At 43.7% G+C, this 22,510-nt stretch overlaps 1 protein-coding gene across 1 annotated transcript in view; it reads right to left on the minus strand.

The window, feature by feature from the left end:
* The window catches only part of NR4A3 (nuclear receptor subfamily 4 group A member 3), a 28,333-nt gene extending 6,464 nt beyond the window's left edge, over window positions 1-21,869 (minus strand). The window contains exons 1-7 of the mRNA XM_066560894.1: window positions 21,500-21,869; window positions 18,860-19,015; window positions 15,373-16,259; window positions 13,051-13,180; window positions 11,913-12,085; window positions 6,410-6,609; window positions 5,056-5,234 (exon numbers count right to left, since the gene is read on the minus strand). Of these exons, the coding sequence (XP_066416991.1) occupies window positions 5,056-5,234; window positions 6,410-6,609; window positions 11,913-12,085; window positions 13,051-13,180; window positions 15,373-16,257 (1,567 nt within the window). The 5' untranslated portion in view covers window positions 16,258-16,259; window positions 18,860-19,015; window positions 21,500-21,869. The remainder of the gene's footprint in view (window positions 1-5,055; window positions 5,235-6,409; window positions 6,610-11,912; window positions 12,086-13,050; window positions 13,181-15,372; window positions 16,260-18,859; window positions 19,016-21,499) is intronic.
* Window positions 21,870-22,510: the final 641 nt, after the last annotated feature.

Raw genomic sequence — 22,510 nt, forward strand, 5'->3', positions numbered from 1 at the left:
TAGCCACACTGGTCTCATCACTGTTTCTCGGTATGGCTGATGGTGCTAAAAATTGTGTTTGTAAACTGGAACAGAAAGCCCAACAGCAGGAAGACAAACACAAACTCCTAATTAATTGAAACCTCACAATATTCTTCAGTGGGCTGGTGCCAGTCTAACAAAGCATTAGGAGTGTGAATAAGCCCACTATATACAGTGGTTCTGGGCTGGTCTGTAACACACTTAAAATAAAACATATGCTGAAAGAGCTTGGCTGAATGAGGGCTAGCATGCTCTGTACTCAGCAGCATCCCACTGAGAGTGTCAAGTGGGCAAAATAACAATGGTTTGATGTGGATAGAGAAAGGAAAGGGCAGAGAGGAAAACATAATCAACAAGGAGAATGAGAGAGAGAAAACACTAGCAGTTCTAGAGCAGGCAAAAATTTGAGGCTGAATTAGAATGTGCCCTTCAGATGATCTGTACTGGACTTTCCGTCTTTCTATTTTCACACTGACTGAAAAAAACTAACAAAAAGTCATTTGGGAAGTTTAAGAAGCATTTTCAAGCATAGCCTGAGTTAGTATCTAGTCTACTCTGCAAAGCTTTGTCTTCAACACTGCCCAGTCGATCATGGAGTGACTGTGCAGGAACACTTGTGATCCATGAACACACTAAACTCATAGAAATCATCTGTATGGAATTAACAACAGAACTTGACCCAAGACCAGCATTTCCTTTCCATGTTGGTGCTCTTCTTTAGCTCATGAGATGCTACATACCAACAGAATAAGTGATCCAAAGGAAAAGAACATGATAGACCTAATTTTTTTACTTTCATAGGCGTGTGAGGTGAGTGTCATGTGTGTTTCCCACCTACTTTCTTCTGGGTGATGCTTAGAGCAACACTCATATGCTGTGGAGGAAGTTGTGTCCAGCCTTTCTAAACCAACTAAAGGAAGTAAAAAAAGAGAAGAGAGACAGAGAGAGGAAGATCCTAAAGGAACACCTTACAGTAAAAAGATGTGTTTTGGCATGACAGAGTTCTAAGTTAACTGTTTGCAAGCCTCCACAGTACACAAGATGCAACTTCTTTTATTCTGGATGCTCTTTTAAACTGATGTCTTATCTGAGAGGACCTGAAAACTCATCAGCAATCTGACATAATGCTTTTCCTTCTAGGCAACATACCAAAGATTTCCAGGACACATAAAAGAGATAGAAAAAGCAAAAATATAGGGACTTTCTAATGGAATATATAATGCAAAATACTGTACATACCTTTAGTTTTACCCAAAGCAAACAATGTATAGAACTACACTGAAAAGAACAAATGACCCTACATGCTCTTAACCAGGCATCCTATGCTGTCATCTGCAGCTGTGTTTGGGATAGGACATGCAGCTTTGCAGCTCCAAACAAGTCATCAGGGTTAATTGAAGGTTGCTGGAACTACTGGAGCTGTTACTGGGGAGACAATTTGACTTCCCAAAATGAAGGAATAGTCTTCAGTATATCTTAGGACACTGGGACCAGTGAAATGTCTTTTAGTCTCCAACACTGACTTTTACATTTATTCCCTCTTCCTTCACTGGGAGACAGACATTAGTTCTCCCTGTTACTCTTGAAGAATACAGACAGAATATGTGCAAGAATATGTGACTCCTCTTACTCTTCTCCCTCAAAACTGCCAAAGATTGGTAGTATATAAGAAGGTTTGGTTTCTAAGAGCACATATTTGTTTGGGCTAAGGACAGCACTCGTGAAGTCAAGAAGGATTACCAGCTCATTATTCTCAGAAGAAATTTTTCTTTATCTGGAAAGACAATTCTTGAATTTAATGCTACCTAAGATGCTGTACAGTATTAAAACAGGCTATGACTACTACATATCACAGGGCTGTTGTCTTGCATTTTTTTTTTTTTTTTGGTTAAGCCATCAAGTCATAAGCAATTTGTGTGATAATCAAGAAAATTTTGCTCAAGGCAGCATTCTGGTTTTGCATTGTTGTTACTAAAGGCAAACAATTAGATTTACAAAAGAAAGCTTTCCCACTTCTTATTTTGAAGCCTAGTGACACGAATATCTACCTGGGACATGGGAGAACCATGGTCAGATTCCCTTCCTGCTGGCATCAGACCAGAGATAGGGCCTTAGGTGTCCCTCTGACCACCAGCTTGTCCACAAATCATCAGACACAACACCCCTTCTGTGGCCCCATGAAATGTATGAAGTTCTCTTAAGACAAAAGACAGTGGTACTCAATACTTGGATATCCTATGTTCCTGGGAAAGGTTGTTATTCCTTGATCTGACTGACAGAAAAGGCTTGAAGCAGAGTTTGCCAACTACCCATTGCTTCCAACAGTCCATTACAGGAGAAAAGGGTGCCTTCCCTGGAGATAAAGAATGGCAATTAAACCACCCAACTAAATCTAAGCCAAGCCTCAAAACAATGCTTAAAAATGTTCAACAGTTCAGACTTCTTCAGGTTTCATCTTTGCAAATTTTCTCTTTGTTATTTTTTCTCTTTTGGTGTGACTAGCTGAAAACCATCACATGGCTTGTCATATTCAAACTGCAGGGAGGAGACAAGAAGCCATTTCTTGTGGGATGCCACATCAGAGCCAAATCTCAAGGTTTTCCCGAATAAAAAATTTCAATACACTAGCTAGAATCACCTGATTTCCCCTTACATGTTTTATTTTTAATATTGTTCATCATTATACAATGCTATCTGTTTTCAGGTGACCAAATTTCTGGCTGAGTCCCTGAGTTAGCTAACTGCCCTTGGATATCTGAAACCTGTGAATATAAGTCACTAGAGCTTTGGTCTAATTTAGATCACATGAAAATACATGCTGTCCTTAGAACAAATCAGCAGAGATATACCAGCCTCACGAAATAAAAGAATAAGCAGAAAACAACATTCATTTTAAACACCACCTCACACAGGAGAGAAAATCAAGAGAAACTTGACAAACAGAGAAAATCTTAAAGCTTCTATATATAGAAATTGTCTCCTTTTAAAGGCAACAATTGCTTCCATTTGTTTGGAAACTTTGGGAAGACCAGCACAATATAGCAAACTCCTGGAAGTGTTGTGATCAAGGAAAGAAAGAAATGTGGGACGTAGCCAATTAAACCCTGTTTCTAATTATCCTAGGCTGAACTGAGCCAGCCACTGGACAACTCTGACTCCTTATGTAAGGCCAAGCAAGCAGTGCTGAACTGAAGAAATTACCATGTTAAAACAGAATGTGGGTTTGTAAGGGCAGTGAGTTTTCCTCCTATACGTTTGCTTTTGCTACATTCACGTAGCTTGCTGGGAATCCTGTACATCAACCTACATACTCTTGGTCTCCAGGAGGATAATCAACAACACACTACCTATGGCTCCCTAAAAAAGACATATCTCATATATAGTTAATAATCTAAATCACTCATAATATGTGCTATATATATGAGCATATATGCCTGTATGTAAATATATAGAGGGATAGCACCTGTCCTTGATTTAGTTATCTAAATGCATATACATACATAAATACATTATGTATGTATATGAATATGCACACACATACACATACATGTAGGTGTTTATAGTACATATATGTTAGTAGGTGTGAACATCTGCCAGTGGATGTATATACACAGCAGAAAAAAAAAAAGTTGGGAATGTTCTTTCTGACTTAGACATACCACTCATTTTGGGAATTCTTTTATACAGAGTATAGCAGCTCCAATGAGTTATTCTGGTCTTAAATGTTTTATCAAAGAAACTGGAATCTGGATCTTAAAGTACCCTTTCCAACTGCAGAAGAAATTAACAAAAATTAATAAAAAACCTGAAAATGCTTAAGAGACAAAGAGATACAGACATACACTAACCCTTCAGCAAAATGCAGGAAGACAGCATACTGTGCAAACTCTGAACCCAAAATCTTGGCCCCACAAATGGCAGCAGGAAGTGGCCAATTTTATTTTTTATATCTGTCATTGAGTGTTTTATCTCAGGGTTGCCCTGACATCATTCTCATCCCAGGTAAAATGAAGACTACAGCTGGTGTTGTTGAGGCCACTGCCTGCAAAGTACTGGATGCCTGAAACGCAGAAGGAAATCAGTATCTATCCAAGTGGAGCTTATAAGCATCCCTAGGAAGATCCAGCTCAGGGTACACTGAAGCCGTGTCTCACACTGATGACACAGTCGCACTGTTAAACTAACAGTTTTTCTGATATGAGTGTGAGGCTCTTTGTGGAGATGACTTCTGCTCCAAATTCTGCTGTGTGGTTGTCAGAAACCCTTTCTCCTAACTCCTTATGCTGCCATCAGCCATGACTCTTCTATTGCAAGATGCGCAAGGTATGCTGGGCTTTATTGTTTCAGGAATGCAAAAATTACACTTTAAAAGGTTATGTTCCCCTGTTTTGTACTGTTTGGACAAATTTGGCAGATTCTGACATTAGTTTCCTGCTGTTCACCCCAGCAGGCAGAAAGGGTCATCCAGTCACATGCACACCCAAAAGCTTTTGTACAACTGTGAAATGTTGTACAAAATGTTTTCTCATTATTCTCTGATTTTCCCCTCTCAGAAAAGCAGTACATGGAATACCTAGGCTAGCCTGGTTACCAAATGCAGCCTGCCTGCCCCCATGGAGCACTCTTTCTGGTCTAGCTATCTTGCTGAGAGATGAGCTATGCTAGCTGTACGGCTTCTGCCTTGATATTACTATTTCTACATAGAAGACCTAACTCTGGTAATTTCATTGAAATTTTCTAGGACTTCAGAAAGTATCTTGAATATTTTTGTAGGAGCCACACAATTTGCTCGGAAGCAGTTGCTTGGAGACTACTCCAAGAAAACAACGAAGCTGCAAAGAAATAGTTAGACTATATTTTAAGAGGGGTGTCTGATAGCCTAATGTTAATCCACAATTTCAATTTGGTCATGCTAATGCTTAAAAATCATAGTCACTTCACCCCGAATATAGCTAAATTAACTGAAATTGCTTGAATCTATTGTAAAGAAAAGCACTAGAGTCTGAAGCTTTCTGTTAACAAAGGAGCACTTACCTGTAATCATAGTTAGAGCTGATAGACTTGCTAAGGCTGGGATATCAAGGTTAAGGCTCTTTAAGTTTAAGGAAAAGTCTTTAATAGAGTCGAGCCACTCCCCAAATCCTCGAAGGCACTGAAGTCTATGAAGCACGAGTCCATTGCAGAATACAAACTTATCCTCAGCAGTATCAGACCTCAAATAAAAACAATTGAAAAAATTATAAATGCATCTTCTACTTTACAGAAAAATGCATAACCAGTATTGAAGCGTCTGCCATTTAAAATCCAAGGCATATTATCCTGAGACATATGTGGGCATTCACGTTTGACAATATGTTTCTCCCTCGGGGCCAAAGTACAGCAAACAAGCTTCTGTGATTGCTTACTTTGTAGAGTTATAAGCCTGAGGTTAGCTGCAGCATGTGGTGTAGACTGTCTAATTAGTTAAGATTTTGGTCCTGCCCAAAGGCATAAACAGAGAAGACATTTTGCATTAAATACTGTATGTTTGAACCAAAGGAATACTAAGTGAGTGCATTTTGACATACAAAACTAATAAAAAGATAGGTTCTGCAACCCTCAGCATTTACTTAGTATCATCTGCTTTTTTCAGATTGTAAAAATTGGCAAGGAAAAAACAATGGAGAACACATGCAGTAATGCAGGACAATACGCGTAACTGCATAAACTCTTATATGAAAATCTGTGTGCAAGAGAGAAATTACAGCCAAGCTCTCCTCTTCTTCTCTCTCCATTACCAATATTTTTGTTAAAAAAACACATGGAAAGGTCATTTTCAACTTAAATAAACATGGGCATAACTGAAATCACCAGTCTGCAATTTTGCCAGTTCCTGAAAGTAAAATCGGTAAAGTGTCTTAACTAGTGCTAGAGTGACAAACAGCATCTCACTCTATTAGACAACTTGGTCTTAAAAAGAAAACCAATCTGAATAAGATTTTAAATCTTCTTCATCCCTTTCAAAAACAGATGAAAAAGGGAAAAGAAAAAAAATTCATACTTGAAGTGTGTTTCTATATTTCATACTTATGAGTACAAAGCAGACTTGCTCAAATAGTACCTGAGGATCAATTTTGATTACTATGTAGGAGGAAGATGGGACAGATCAAATAAAAGAAGCACATTAGTGACACCTATGATCTCTTTTTAAATCACCTTCTTGATTTTTCCTGCAGTGTAAAACAAATTAAACACCATATCCTTTGTATGCAGACATTGCCGATTTTTTTTGTGCTTTTTTCTTGGTACAAATGACAATGTTCAAAGATAGTGCCATATTTATTCCTTAAAAATATTCAGATGGATGATTTTTCACATCACCTTAAGAGGAAATTAAACAAATAGTTACCTGATGGAGAGTCTTAGTACAAACAGCTCCAAAAAAGCTGATTCTATGAGTAATGTCTGATCTTCTTTTGGGAGGTCAGTAAATCCTGGGATTTTTTCTGCCCAGCCTCTAGTTATGTCAATGGAGGCAGTCAGAAGATTATAGAACTGTTGTACATGTTCTGCATCTGTGCCTGCAGCAGCCTGATCAGTGGAACAGTACTAAAATGAAAGCCACAGAAAGCAAGGTTATATGCATTTAAGGGCATTCTGTGAAACATACAGCATTATTTGCCCGACAACATTTCCTTCTGTGGCAAAGCTGGTATTATTTATAAAGATATAAAAATAGGTCTACATCTACCTACTTATTTGGTTACCTACAGGCATTTTGCTATTCAGATAGATATTACAAAAATATTTCCATATGTATAGAAGTAATTTCAAATTTATAACTAAAATATAATATCACATTTTACAAGTACCTATATGCTATTAGTAAACAGAAATAGAAAGCTGGGGGGTAGGATAATTTGCATCACACTAGAAGAGGAACATTATTTGGCTTACTACAATGAAACACTTTTCCCATTGATGAATTTGTCTCAGTATGTCAGAAATGCAGATTTCTTCCAAAACCTCACAAAGTGCATTTTATCTGACAGTGATAGAGACACATAAGATAAATCACATTTTATCTGACACATGCAGCATTGCTTCATTTGAATACAGAATTGGTTCAAAGTAAACCAGCTGCCCCATATCACCTCTTATCCTTCAAATTGAAGCATTTGAGGTTCAGCAGAACCTATTATCCTGCTTATGTGGCCATAACTCTTCCAGGCAACCATTTGACAGTCTCAGCTTGCTCAGCTTCCCTGTGACCCTCTGACAGCTCTCTCCCCACTATCTCCTACTTCATCACCAATGGATCCCTGTCAGTCCTTTGAGACTACTCTCTCTCTCTGGGCAGAAAATAAAACAGGAGCTTTTGTGGCTTAGTCCAATTCTGTGCTTGGAAAGTGCTGCTGGTTTTCTGAGCAGGTACTGAATAATGTGGCATTTATTGTAGTAACATCCTCATCATCAGACACCTGCTGGGTTATTTCTGGGAGAGACTTCATATCCACTCTCTCTCTTAATGGGTTCAGCCAAAGAAAGGCTGAGGTAGTCTCCACGGCCAAAAGAAGCCTGCACACCCTTTGGAAACAACTTCCCACATGCACTTAGGCTGGAATCCATCAGCCTAAAGGCCACTCCAGCAACTCTCCAAGCCAGACTGGAAGCAGCAAAAACTCTTTCCCCATTAGTAACAGCGGCAGCATGGGAGGACCATATTACAGCCGTAGGCTGTAAACCATGATGCCAGGTATCACCCAAAAGTCACCTCTGTGAAGGACAGAGAGATGGGGCAGCAAGCAGAACTTCTCAGGTAGCTGTCCTGTACTCTGCCTCTCCTAGCTGGAGCTCATTGCTGTTGACAGGTAAGGGATGAAGGACACAATGTCAGAGTTGCTGACTGATGGGAGAATCACAGCAATCCTAGAGATCTCTGTCTGTATCTGGTTCCTGGTACTAGCTCTTAGTGACTCTGTTCTGCTTAGCCAACCCTAACTGCATGAGTTTCTCACAGTGCCTTCCAGCTCACATCCCTAATCAGCTGGTGAAACATGTGCAGTCCTTCTTATAAAGCTCATACAGAGACAAATTTTGCCTCAGCTGCTCCAAAGGATCCTGTGACACTGAGGCAGGTAGAGGCCACAATACAGAGAAGATGGGGAGCAGCAGTAGAAAAATCTGTATACTGCATCATATTTATGTGTTCAGACCCCCAGTTGAATGGAGCAGTTGAGGATGCTCAAGCAGCAAGAATCACCTACTCCTGGCACTGGACTGCAGCAAGATGCACACAGGTAATTAATGGGTAGAAAAAGACAATTTGTTTTTTCAGAGACCATGCATGTTCTGGACCCTCTAGAAGTGACCATGCAGAGCAAGCCACAACAAGTGTGCATTTTGGCTCTGGGAGATGTGCTTTGCTACACAGGGGCTGACTCTACTCTGACTCTTACTACACAGGGAAACGAAACAGGCTGATGGAAACCCCTGCCTCACAACAGGTACTGCTAAGCTGAGATATATCCTTGATCCTTTGAGCAGTAAAGAAGAAGGAAAACAAAAGGAAAAGAAAAAAGGTACTACCCATTCTGAAGGGGTTCATTCTAAATATAACTCATCACAACTCAGCATAATTATGCCAGGTGTTAATTTGTTCCTAATATTTATAAAACATTCATTTGGCAAAGGTAAGGCAAAGTTTTAACATTTTCTAATGAAGCTGAATGCTGCATTATGTCATGTAACTGTGAATGCTACAGTGTGGTATACCCCACACTGGGCACTGATTCAAATTAAATGCATCTAAAAAAATTATAACCTGTATTTTTTTTGTATAGTCTATCCCATGAGAGCAATTTTAGAAGAAAGGTAAAAGATTATGTGGAACTGTATAATTTTCAGCTGCTGCAGTACACCACTGGTCATTATAAAGTATTAGCACTTACAGAGAGTTGTTAAAATAAAATATTATTTACTTGTAACAGACTTAGGAGCATACAAGTAACCATAAACAATATGGTTCTGTTTCATGCACCGCAATTGTGGGTTTTTTCCATGATTATTTCAGGGAGAAGAAGTGATATTTGACCTAACTTGTGACCAAGACAGCTGGCAATCCTGCCCTTGGTCAGGAGGCGTCACAGGACGGAAGGGCTCCCTCTGATCTGCATTTCTAAACCTGCCCTATGCAAACTGGAGGCAAACCGGGAGAAAGACAAAAGACAAAGCTCTGCCCCCCTGCCTTCCTTGGAGCTCCTTTGGGAATTAAATGAAATATGACTGTTACTTAAGGAGGGGGTTGCATGTGTAGCAAGCAACATTAATTTGTATGTTTTATCTGAAGAGATTTGGAAAGCCTGAGGTTGGGAAGCCCGATAGCACAACTTAGCTCTGCCCCTTGCCTGCTTTCAGCGGTCCTTCATCGATGGCTACAGCTGCAAAAGCCTAACAATAACCTCTCTGCACAGAAGAAAGCCTACACTCATTTTTCCAAAAGTCATGATATGTGCTTAATTTTGTGGCCCAGGAAGGGGGGGATTATTGCCTAAATGCTGCACTCCCCTTCTGAAAAGGCAACATTTATATTTACATTGGTGCCCACTCTGCATGAATAAGAATGGCAAGGGTCTGTTTCTCATCTCACTTCCTTAAAAGCATAAACTCAGGGAATTGTACCAGTAAACAGGTGTGAGACCAGACTACAGCCCTTGGCAATTGCCTTTTGAAACCAAGTACCTAAATATACCACAGCTGTGGACTGGTAAGTTAAAACCAGTGCTGAGATGAAAAGCGGCCATGTTCTGAACAGAACTGTTTCCAATGTTTTGGTGTAGAGTCTGTAGCTTATGTAATTTATTTTTGGTTTTGTTTTTTTCCTGGGTTGCTCTGTGAGTGTGTGTCTCTACAGGATTTTCTGGAGGGAAAGGATACACGCTTTTCTCCAAAACTTTTATCAGTAGTTTTAAGACGGTCAAGATACTACAGCTTGTAAACACGAAGACCAGGCTAAACATTAAAGTCGTATCTGCAGAAGTGTCAGGGCTGACTCCAAAGCCAGATTTCCAGATCTGCCCATTTGTGGTGCCCAGCAGGGTCACAGCCTAGCTGAACGTGCCCTAAATTAATCTCTACAGGTACAGGATTATTCTTCATAGGAATATTTTAGCATTGCAGTGTGTTTATGATATGTTTCATTAAATTCATTAAATTCAGTTAATCTTGCTCTTTACACAGCATTTGTTTTTGACTTCCCCTAACTTTTCAAAGTATAAGGGTCTATGAAAAACATAAGAATCTACTTATTTCTTGCAGAATGTTTTTGTCATTTCAGTACCGCCAGTCATAACAGACTATAATATATTTTAGTGTAAAGAAAAACTTAGATATTAATATGTCCTAACAGATAATCATACTTAATCTTTTAGCTACCAAGACTAAATTAATTTACTGTCAATCATATGCTCTCTGTAAAGTCCAACAGAATTGTTCAACAATCAAATCTGTGGATTGTTTTCATTAAAAGAGAAATAATTACTGCAGGACAAAGAAAAAAGTCACATACAAGTACATAATTTTTGTTCAGTTTTCTGTAAATGCAAAAGAACTTGATATCAATAAATAAATACAAACTATGGCCCCTAGACTCCTGCAATTCTGTGAAACCCAGCAGATTTCTATCAAAGAGAACAGCTCGTCACACACCTTGGTATTTGTAGAATGATCCCTGAGACATTCTGGGTAAGTTAAGGTACATATAGATATGGCTAATGCATTCTCCCTATAGTAGGTTGTCAGACACTGAACAGCTAAATTCTTGATAATCACTTGAAAAATAATATTACTTAATACTTCCAGATTAGTTTGAAGAAAATATGTTACAGCATGCTTTAAATTGCTAAATTATATATATAAGTACAGTCTAAAATAGCATAACGTAATTTTTATGTAATTGCAGTAAATATGCTTGAGGATTAAATATTACTTAGCAACAAGTGATAAATGGCCAGTGGAGTTATTGTCTGAGTACAGCTGCTATTTTTAACAATCTCAAATTTAATCATATTTCTTTAAGGGGAAAAATTTGATCCTGTTTTTCCGTAGCTGTAGTTTTTTTCTTATCCTATATCAACCTGCCTAAAAATTGTATTTAACAAGCCATTCCAATGCTGTATTTTAATAACTACAGAACTTTTTTATCAGCTTTCAGAATATTCCATGAATGTTTAAATTGCGACTATGCTATGTTAAAGAACAAGGTTACAAAAATATATGATCTTTGGTAAAGCTTTGCTGATTTTTCAGAATTTTAATTTTACCAGGCTTGTTTTAAAAATGTGAGTTTTACTGAAGGAATATTTAGGCTGGGTATCCAAAGCATACCCTATTCCCATTTAAATAATGGCAAAATTCCTGTTGATTTCAACAGGAATGGTCCTATCCATCCAGTGTCATACTCTGCAACCATTCTATCTGAATATTAGGGAAGTGCTATTAAATTTTAGCCTTCAGGAAACAGAAGTTAAGATATTGGACATACAAGTACTGCTCCTGGTTAATCAATGACATCATAATTGATTGTGTTTTGGCACAGCCTTTTTGCAAGAAGAATGCTCTATTTATCCATCCATTTCTTTCTTTAACTCAGCCACTGAATATACTGCAGATTATTAGATCATTTTGTGATTGAGATCCTCACAATGAATAGTTACTAATACTAATATCTACTGCACTTCCTTTCCTCTCATTGTCCACCTATCACGAAAAGACAACGGCTGGCTGGACCGATTTCTACCCTCTTCCAAATTTCACACTTATTTTCATTTTGGCAAAGCAGCTGGTAAGGAGAAATGCAGCTCGCAAATCATTTCTGTGCGGAAAGCAAACAGGGAAAGGAAAGTGAGACATACTCTTGAATAGTCCAGCTCCCTGGGCGTGGAGTCGGTTAAAGCTCGAACGAGGGCATTCATCATGCTGATGGGAGGAGAGGGCGGGGAGGGCTGAGAGGGTTCTTGCTGTAAGGGGCTCTTTGGTTTGGAAGGCAGCCGACCTCTTCTCCCTTTCAGGCTGTCGGTACGGACAACTAGGTGAAAAAAAATCCCAAGGGAATCAGTTGTGAAGGTACCAGCAAATGATGGATCAGAATGAACACCTTGCTTTCCTTATGGTGGCCAGACCAGTAAAAATAAGTGTTCTCCAGTTTCAGCATGTGCTCTTGATGCCTTTGATTGCAAAGGAACACAAATGGCACCAGAACTGTGTCAGACCTACGATCGTAAGCAGCAATGTAGCTGCTTAGTGAGAGCGCAGCTGTGTTCCTTGTGTCCATGCTTTGTTTGCAGCATGTCAGTGTGCCCCTGCACGCGTGCCTGTGACACTCCACTGCTGAAAACAAGCTGAATGTGAAACACAGATTTTAGTGTTTCTACTAGCAGTGTCCCTTTTAAATGGCAGAGGCATTCATTCAAAGTAATTTTAGCTTTCTTGAAGCATTTGAAAAAACACGGTCACACTATATAGGTTATATTATCCATGTCAGTATTTGCAATGGGACTGCTCACACAATATTACTCACATGCTTAAATATTTGCAGAATTGGGACTAATGAGTTGATCCTGTTTCCATTTAAATTAATTGCAAATTTACAATCAGCTTATGGGAATGAAACGAGATCCTATGTCAAAATGCACACAGTCCAGAGCAGCCCCCAGTGAGAGAACAAGGGGAAGCCAACAGCATTATCGAGCAATGTTCAAAGTTAATAAAGGAGACATTTTGGCCACTGTCAAATTATCCTCTTGTGACCTTGCTGTTCTTGAACTCTGGGGTCTATAGTCTAAATATGATAATAGGGGTGAAAAGCACAAAATCAATACATTATTACATAAATGCACATATTTTGGGGTAAGTTACGAATCTCATCACTGTCAAATTTATTGTAGAGACATCCATGCTTGCTCACACACTCTCACACACACACACAAAGACACAGATTCATAAAACATAATATTTTAGTTTTCTGGGATCATAAATAGCCAGAGTCCTTACCTTCTTTAACCATGCCGACACTGAGACACTTCTGGAACCGGCAGTATTGGCATCTGTTACGACGTCTCTTGTCCACTGGGCAGTTTTTATTTGCCAGACAAACATATTTTGCATTTTTCTGAACTGTTCTCTGCGAAAATGCAACACAAAAATAGTAAACTGATTGTTTCTTGAGCAGCTTAGAACCTGACAAAATGTGTTTTAATTACAACATGAAAAGTGACAGTGCAATTCATATAATTAGATAAAATTAATTTCCTAACACACTAGCCTGCAGGAAAAACAATTTTATTAGTGCTAGCTGCTGACAATGAAAATCATCCAGGATTTTTCTGAAGCAAGTCTCTGGAGACAGGCAACTTTGAATGATAAAATCATATCTGAAATTACCAGGTCATCACATCTACCTTTGGGGATTAGATTATCTCCGCTTTTAATATCCCTTTGGGAACAATTTTCTACTTGGTTCATTCCCTTGATTATTGCTGACCTTATTAAAATAAAATCAAAATGATCTGCAATGTACTTCTCTTGCTATCACTATTGTTAGTCAAATACCACAATAACTGGTTTGGTTAGCCATTAAAATCATCAGGGAGAAAAATAAAAACACCAGTAACCCCAACAAAATATGTTTGGCTAAATACTCTGGGAAAGTTAACCTGACCTGAGGAAAAAGGACAGAATGATGACATAGTTATGTAAATTTAATTAACTCTAAAGTCATGTTGAAAAAAATAAAGCAAAATTCAAATGTATAGAAACCTGGTAAGCTTTGCAAGAATGTAACAAATATCAATGCAAAAACATATCATGCTGCCATACTTAAAATCAAAGATACATCAATAAATAACATTCAAAAAGGTACTACTAGAAAAGACACCAGGAACAAATTGATCAACTCGACATTCAATATTAAATCTTTAACTGCAATTAAATTAATGGATAAAATTTATACCATAATTTGTGTTTGTTATCAAATAACAGCCTCAATGTACTGAATATATGAGATACAGCAAATATTGTTCATTGTGATTTGAGCTGAAAACAGTTTAATTTTGCAGAATAAGGTACTGTTGCAACTCAAGGATATGCTATTGATTTCCACAGGGGCAGGTTTGGGATAAAGAGAGCTGCTATTTCCATGTTATTTGTGTTCCCTTTTCTAGTTATATTTAAATAACAAATTAGTTTTATAGGAGATGTGTATGTTACCACATGGTGAAAATATTATTATTAAGTAATACTGACAACTCCACCTACAATAAAAAAATGTTGTAAGCTCCCCCCCAAATATTTTGAGATTGTTTTTGTTCCCATTATATCTTTTACCACAATAGGGGCATAACTGCTATCTTAGCAGGAGGAAATATACAAAATCAACCCCAAATGTTTCAAATCTTAAACTTTCTGCGCAGACCTATCCTACCAAAAGTCAATTACAAGCTCTTCCCTTAAACAAGCTATTTCTGAAATTAATACTGGAATCTGGACCTTCAGACTCTGTTGAAAGGAAATTACAAAACACCCCAACCTAAGATATAAGGAGTATATTCAACTCTTGAAAATATAAGCGCAAAATTCCAGCTGAGAAGCTGCTGTGTGTAAGTTATTTGTGTTGCTACTCAGCTGCAGAGCTGCCTTCATTGCAGAGCAGGCACCGGGACCCTGTGCAGTGCTTAGTCACTGCTCTGCAGGCAGCTTTCCCCTGGGAAGGACTGCCCGGGCTCCTGAGCTGAAGGGGAATGACAAGGCAGCAACCAAAAGTGACTAGGACTACTTGGGTTTGTCCCATGAGTGAAAACAGCTTCTTCCCAGTGCTGACCACCCTGCATTCCTCCTCATGCCAGCTTTCCCTGGACAACAAAGGGCACCGCTGCCACCACCTAAAACATTAAGTGGACTTTATGATTTCAGGGTTTCTTTTCTCACCTAAAAACAAAGTATAATTAGAATTGGTGACTGAGTAAAACCCAGGCTGAATGTACTCCTGATGAGTTTCAAGAGAGAATAAATGCCGTTTATAGCTTAAACTGGGGTGACCTACGTTTCATTGAGGAGCGCTGGCAGACCAGAGGTGGTTCCCCCAGATCACTGCCATGGCGTCTTCTCAGCAGAGACTGGCTGATCCTTTTATCCTACACAGGGCTTTCCCTGACCTTCAAAAACTTTGGGCGTCCCTCCCACCCTTCTGTGGGGGCCTGAGTTTCAGCACACGATGTCCCTGAAGCCCCAGGTCGGGGCCAGGAGCACGTGAGGACAGAGAGGGTGGGAAGTGAGGTGGGATCAAGCAGGGAGGGGAGCAGAGCGCGGATCTCTCACCTTGAAGAAGCCCTTGCAGCCCTCGCATGTCCGCACCCCGTAGTGCTGGCAGGCGGCATTATCTCCACACACAGCGCAGGTGCCTTCCCCGGACGAAGAGCTCCGGCTGGGAGGAGACGGGAGGCCGCTGCTGCCGCTGCCGCTGCTCTCGCCCATCAGGCTGGAGGTGGCTGCGTTGAGGCCGAGCGGTGAGAAGGCTAAGGTGGCTGGTCTTTTGGCCAGGTGAAGCCCGTAGGAATGGCCCTCCATGGGAGCCTGGCTGGCGGCGGGCCTGTCGGAGCCCAGGGGCAGGCTCAGCGAGGCCGGGTCGTAGCACATGTGGGCGGCCGCGGACGGCGTGTGCGGAGGCGAGTGCTTGAAGTGGAAGAGAGGGAAGCGCGGAGGCACGGTCTTCATGGGGGCGGCGTCCATCAGGTGCCCGGGAGGCAGGCAGGTCTGCGTGGGCTGCAGCGGGGACTCATCCCACAGGCCCTGGTGAGCAGGGAAGCCGGGCGTGGTGGGCGTGGAGGGTGGCGATTGCTTGAAGTACATGGAAGTGCTGGGCATCCCCTCATCTGTAGACGGGGGCAGTGAGGGCTGGTATGGGGACAGCCGGGTGTCTTCCATCTTTATGAGGGGCCTCTGGCCAGAGGAGGCAGTTTGCATTTGGTAGAGGCAGGAAGGCTTGAGCTCGTAGCTGCCAGAGTAACCCTCCATAAAGGTGCTGAAGCTGGGAAGGGAGGTGGTGGCAGTGGCAGTGATTTCGGTACTGCTCAGGTCCATGGTCAGCTTGGCATAGTCAGGGTTCATGATGTCTGAGCTGTACTCCGAGCCATAGGCGTAGGTCTGGGATGCATAATTCGAACCGGGCGGTGAAGGACTATACTGCGCTTGCACACAGGGCATATCTGCAAGGGCAAAGGGGCACGTCAGCAACAGGCCCAGGGCACCAGCCTCCTGCGGCCCAGGCCATCACAAACTTCCTTCCTAGAAGCTTTCCTAGAGCTCAGATAGGCACCCAACTCCCATTCGGACATTTTAAATTAGCCTCGAGCCTTTTGCTTTCAACAAGAAATATGCACCAGGGACCGACTAAGCATTCAGTACTAGGAGTCTGCTCTCATCTAGTAAAGGGAGAAACTCACCAGCTTATATTATACCAGTGCCAGTGAGAGAAGAATCCATCTCAACCTGCCCTACATCTGCTGCTTAATATATGTAGGTGTCAATGAGAATTAGATAAGCACAATGAGAACAGTTTATGACTCTAAATCTACCTCTGTATGCATGCAATCATGCCATAAAATTTTCACGAAGGGTAAACGGTTCTCAAATGCATAATATTAAAAATTATATTTATTTTAAAAGAAGCAGCATCTGCAGCGCATGTCAGAGAAATTACTCAAATCACAAGGTTTTCTACTCAGGACTTGCAAACATCAATTTTGCTTACTCAGCTATGGACCTTTGAAGAATATTTCTGGTCAGCTAATAATTTAAGGTTGCTGTTTCATTATTAGTTTTAAGGCTTATCTTTGGTAGATAAGGCTTATCTTTGGTAGAATGTTCTCCTTTAAAAAGTGGAGGGTACAACATCCCCTTCAATTTGCAAAAATGTAGGATAAAAGATGTGGCGTTTCTCTTTTTATGGGAAAGCAAGGTTGAGGCCAGTAATACAGTTGGTTTTATTCATTAGTCATGAAACTTAATGTGGTTCACTAATAGCTGGGATGGTCAAAGCAACACAGTGCCTGGCTAAAAAGATCTGATTGTTATTTACTTTTACATTTCCTACTAGTCTGCCATGTAATTTGCTGGTCACAGGAAGTAATAGACCCGATTCTGCAATTCACTGAGGTTTGCCTGACTAAACATTGTGAGATTCTAGACCAATATTTGCAACTCAAACTAAAAGTGTGTGGTGTATTTTGGTTCCACAGCAGAGGAAAAAATGCATCAATTTGTATAAATTTTCTCATAAAGAGAAAAGTAAATACAGATAAAATGTATATCGAAATTAAGTACAGTTCATCTCTTCTTAATCATGGTAATTTATATTCCAGAAGCACTTGAGAAATAATTCATGTTAAAAAAAAAAAAAAAAAAACTGCCTTGGAAATAATGAGGTTTTCCTCATTATTTTAAGAACTCTTTTCACTTACAATTTTAAAATATTCACTCCTGGCATGCAGGAATCCAAATAATTTGTGTTAAATCAACTTTTAATTCTTTCCTGCCTGCTTTACAGATAAACATATTTAAACTAAGCACCAAATTTGAATTATCACGCTGCCACAAACCATTCACATCTTTGTTCTTCTCGAGAAAACACTAAAATCTGAGAAAAAAAATAGTGCTGTTTCCTGAAATGAGGACCTTCTTTGCCTTAAATCCAAAAGCTTGAAGAAGGAGGCAGGACAACCCTCCCCCCTAAGCCTTGCCTCCCAATGTTATTTATGTATTATTCTGCTGTTCCCTTTTTTTTCCTGTCAATTTCTGTCCATGCCATTCCATGCACACACATTTCCTGGCAAGTCGTATCATTATCATTTGTTAGTTTAAGGACTGGCTGTTAAAACATAGTGATCGGTGCTTAATCAAATAAAAAGGGAAAGAAATTCTTTCCACACACCTCCACTGAGAACTGACAGAGGAACACAACAGAGTGATTTCACATCTAATGTCACAACTGGACGTGTTGATACACAGCTCTATGAAGGAAAAATGCTTTTTTGCTAGCTCAGAAAATGAGCAGGAGTTCAAGGGAACAGATCATTATGCCCTTTTTTCCTGCATTTTTCTGAGCATAACAGTGTCATGCCACTGAATTCTGTGCAAAGTGGAGTAGAAAAACAGAAGTCTAAAATAACTCTGACCGGAGGACTGAAAAAATATCCCTAACCTAAAGGTCTGGTCTCTCCTGGCTCTGTGGGACTCCTCCTACCTCGCCTTTTGCCAGCGCACTTGTCTAAGTCTAACCCCTACTTTTCCACTTAGGGCACCAGTATTAATTCCCCTGCCAAGTAAATAACCTGGCATTTTTTCTTTACCCAACAATATTAAAACAAGAAAAGAAAAGAACCCACGGGAGGTGCATTAACGAGCAACCTGTCATCAAAACCTAAATGAATGGCGAAAAGCATCGGAGCAGGGATATTAGGAGCTATTACCATGGTGTTCCGCTTTCTTTGCGAGAACGTCAGGTAAAGGATGCCCAGTTGAACGCCAGGCAAGCCGGGCGCCTCACAGGGACACTAGCACCCCCAACCAGCTCCCCCTTGAATCTGGCACGTCTTTGGCGAGGGGCTCGCAAGCCCGTGTGCCCAGGCACGGCATCGCCAAAAGCGCTGCGAAAGGCACGCGCTGCTCTGATCCGTTTGGGATTTCAACTCCCCGGGACGTCGGGGGCCGATGATGCCAAAGGGATTTGGGAAGGGTAGGGGCCGCGCCAGGACCTCCCGCACCCCTCTCCTCGTCCTCCTGCCCTTCTCCCGGAGCGGCAGCTTACCTGGTGGGTATCTTGCGCGCTGAATGGTGGGGCTGGAGGTGCGGACGGAGGCGGCGGCGGGCGGCGGCGGCGGCGGGGTGGGTGCCGGCTGGGACCTCTCTGCGGAGGCGGGCCCGGGGCCTGGCCTGGGCGGGGGGCGCTCTTCCGACCCGGGCTCTGTCCGCCGGCGGCGGGAGACAAGGCACAGTCAGGGGCGGCGGTGCCCGGCGGGGCGGAGGGGAGCCCCCCGCCTCCCCCCGGCGCGGCGCCTCGGGGGGACGTGGGGGCATCGTCCCCCGCGCTCGCCCGGCAACCCCCCGCCTCGCCCCGCGGGTGGGAAGGGGGAGCCGGCCGGGGAGCGCATTCCTGCCGGCTCCCGCTCCCTCATCGCACAAAAGGCAAGAGAGCACCGGGCTGGGACAACGGAGCCGCCGGTTTGTTCTCCGGGAGAGGAGCCTGGGGAAGGCAAGGGGAGAACTCCGGGCGGGGTGACTACAACAAGCGGGACAGCATCCACGAGCGTCCACTTCCCCGTGAGAACTTTCTCTTTTCGGGATGCAGAGACAGGGGAAAAGCAGGCTGGGAGTTTCTATGCAAGGTACCGGCCAGATTCGAGGGGTGTCCTGCCGGCCCGGCTAACCCTGTGCGGTGTCTCCGGGCCCATCATCGCCGGCGCGGGGGAGGGAGCGCAGCCCAGCCGCCTCCCCCCGACCCTCTGGGCGCTGCCAGCCGGGCTCCGCGGCAGCGCGGGGGATGCTCGGCCGCGCTGGCCCCTGCCCACGGAAGCCGCTCCCCGGCAACTCTTTCTCCCGCTCCTCGTCTTTCTTTTGCCTTCCCCGCGCCCCTCGCCTTTGAACCCCCGCCAGCACCTGGGGTGTTAAGTGCCTGTCAGCTCATCCCTTTCTCTCCCGAGGGTTTTGTTCCCTTGCGAGCTCCTAAGAGGCGGTTTCCCGCTCGGCGCGGAGCGCCCTAGGGCTCCTCTCTGCCCCCCCGAGCCGCCGGTTACCTAGAGACACTCGCTGCGCTTTTAACCACGCAGCACCCCTCCGGGCTGCCGCCGCCCGAGCCAGGAGCGCAGGGCCGTAAGGGCTGTAAATTAGGAGGAAATAACTACCCTTGTCAAAGCTCTTTTCTTCCTCCGTGCACTTTACATTCAGCCCCGAGTGACACCCCTCCCCACCCTGTAATACGAGGAGGAAACCGTGAAACACTCCATTGTGATTGTGACTTCTTCAGGCGAGTTTCGAAACCTTCATTTACCCGGGAGGGACTGCGGAGGGGGAAGCTCCATTCAATTAAAAAGTTTCGTGCTGGATTTCCACCGCCGGTTAGCTGGCGATTTTTTTTGGGGGGGGAGTGGGAGGGATCGCCCCGAGCCGCACGGTCACTCCAGCAAATATCCACGAGATCGCGTGAGATTCACCTCCGAAGAAACCGTCTGGTCTGGTTTAGTCCATTGTTTTTTACCGGGGCTTGACTCCAGCATACAACGGTCTCCACGGAGGAGAGAAAAATAGGGCGAAGAATGTAATCGAGTGAAGCGGCTTGGATAAAAGTTAGCGATTCATTCCCAAACTTTTTTTTCCTGGAGAAAAAAAATCCTATCCCAACACACTAATCCCCCTACATAAAACAGTGTTTTACGCCCTTTCCCTGGGAAATATCCTCTCACGGATCCCATCGTATCCAAAAATTGCAAGTTAAGTAACAGCGTTCTTAACTAGCCGCGCTAAGGTGAGCGGCATCTCCGCCCGGGACAGGCTATCGCGATAATGCTGTCCCGATAACTGTCCCTCTACATAATATCACAACCCAACGCCCGCGCTTTCTCGCCTCTTTCCAAGACTGAAACTTCTTTCGCAGCTATTAAGGCGAGAAGGCAAAGGCGAGAGGCGCCGCGGGGGCAGGGAGCGGGGCAGCGGCGGCGCAGCCCAGCCTCCCCGCACGGTACCGCCCGTGCCGGGGCACCGCGGCCCCTCGTTACCACTTCTGACCTCCGAAGGGAAAAGTGCACATTTCCGAGGAGCAGATGCCGGGCAGACGTGCCGTGCAAACATCCCGTCTCATTTCAATACAATATGTCACATTCCAGCAATTACCTCTCGGGCGAGCTCTTTGGGCTGCCGAGGGGGGCTGCTCTCTCCCAAAGTGAGATGAGCTCAACCTGCCTCGCCGTCCCTATTAGACAGCTGAACTTGTGCAAACAGAACCACCTATTTCCCAAGCGCGGCTAAAGGAGGGAGACAAATTGCTGCCATTCATCACCGGCGCTGTAAACTCCCCGCCGCCGCCGGCAGCATCATTTCCATGACAACAACTAGCAGAAATACCTTAGTACCTCCGGCTCCCGCTCCGCTCAACCACAGCCCTCCCGTTTGCGAGGAGCAGCAGTGCCCCGCGCACGGCAGGAGTTGCCGAGACGGCAGGGACGCTCGCAAGACGAGCGGCAATTGAACATCCACGGGGAGGATGGGGGAGGAGGGGGGGAAGGTGAGGGAAAAGTTTCAGCGAGAGCCCGGCACGGCAGCGCGTCGGCTGAGCCGCATCGCTCGCCGCCGGCATCTCCCCAGCATCTCTACCCCGGCGGCGCAACTTTCACGGAGTGGGGACACGCCGCGCTGTCCCTCTCCCTCAGCCGCTCCCGTTCACTCGCATACGTACTCGGTTGCTGTGGAGGTTCCGTCTTTACATCTAGTTTATAGGTGCTCGCTTCCTTAAAGGCGTGTGTAGGCGCTGTCCAGCGGCAGGACCCGAGACACAAAATCCCTCAGACTCCGGGTAGCTGCAGGTCCAGAGGGTGCGTTATCCCGAGGCATGGAAAAGGATTGAAAAAGCCTGAGGAGCCAGGAGCCCGTCCCCGGGCGAAGGGAGGGAGTGAGCAGGCGGGCGGGCGAGGGATGCCGAGCGGCGGCCGCCGCCGCGATGTGCCTTTGTGTGTGTGTGCGGCGGGAGCCGGGCCGGGACCTGTGCCCGCGTCCCGGTGCGAGTGCCCCGGGGTGCGCGTGTGCCTGCGCCGGAGAGAGGGGACGGAGGCGCCTCTCTGCGCTGCTCTCCCGCTCCCTCTCTCTGAACGTCATTTATGTGAGAGGAGCCCTAGCGGCCTCTCCATAGAGCGGCTGGAATGCGAAACGTCAATAGTGACGCCATGGGAGCCTGACGCTACTGACCCCCCCCCCCCGCCCCAGTGTGTGCGCCGCGCTCCCGCCGCACCGCGCCGAGCTGAGCTGTGCACAGCCGCGCACAGCCGAGAGAGAGGCGCGGAGCAGTGCGGAGCTCCGGCAGAGCCGTGCTGAGCCGCCGGCAGCGGGACGGGACGGCACGGCCGGCCGCCTCGGGGCCGCCTGCCCGCCACAGCCTGGCGAGTCGCTCCCACAGCTGATAATAATAATATTAATAATTATTATTATTGAAATAGTGATAATTGCAAAATTATTATATCTTTACTGAAGTGGCTCAAATGAAAAGAACTTTGCTCAGTTACTCAGTGGAACTTTTAGGATTAATTAATAAAGGTTTCTTTCACTTTTTTATTTTTCATTTTTTAAAACGTTTTTTCTTTTTGCTTTTTAATTTTTTTCCGAATAATTTTCTCTTCTCCAACTTTTTGTTTTTCCTTTTTTTCCTTTTTTTTCTTTTTTTCACTCTCTTTTTCTTTTCTTTCGAAACTTTCCA

Source organism: Molothrus aeneus, chromosome 1, assembly GCF_037042795.1.
Source record: "Molothrus aeneus isolate 106 chromosome 1, BPBGC_Maene_1.0, whole genome shotgun sequence".
In the NCBI taxonomy this organism is placed as follows: domain Eukaryota; kingdom Metazoa; phylum Chordata; class Aves; order Passeriformes; family Icteridae; genus Molothrus; species Molothrus aeneus.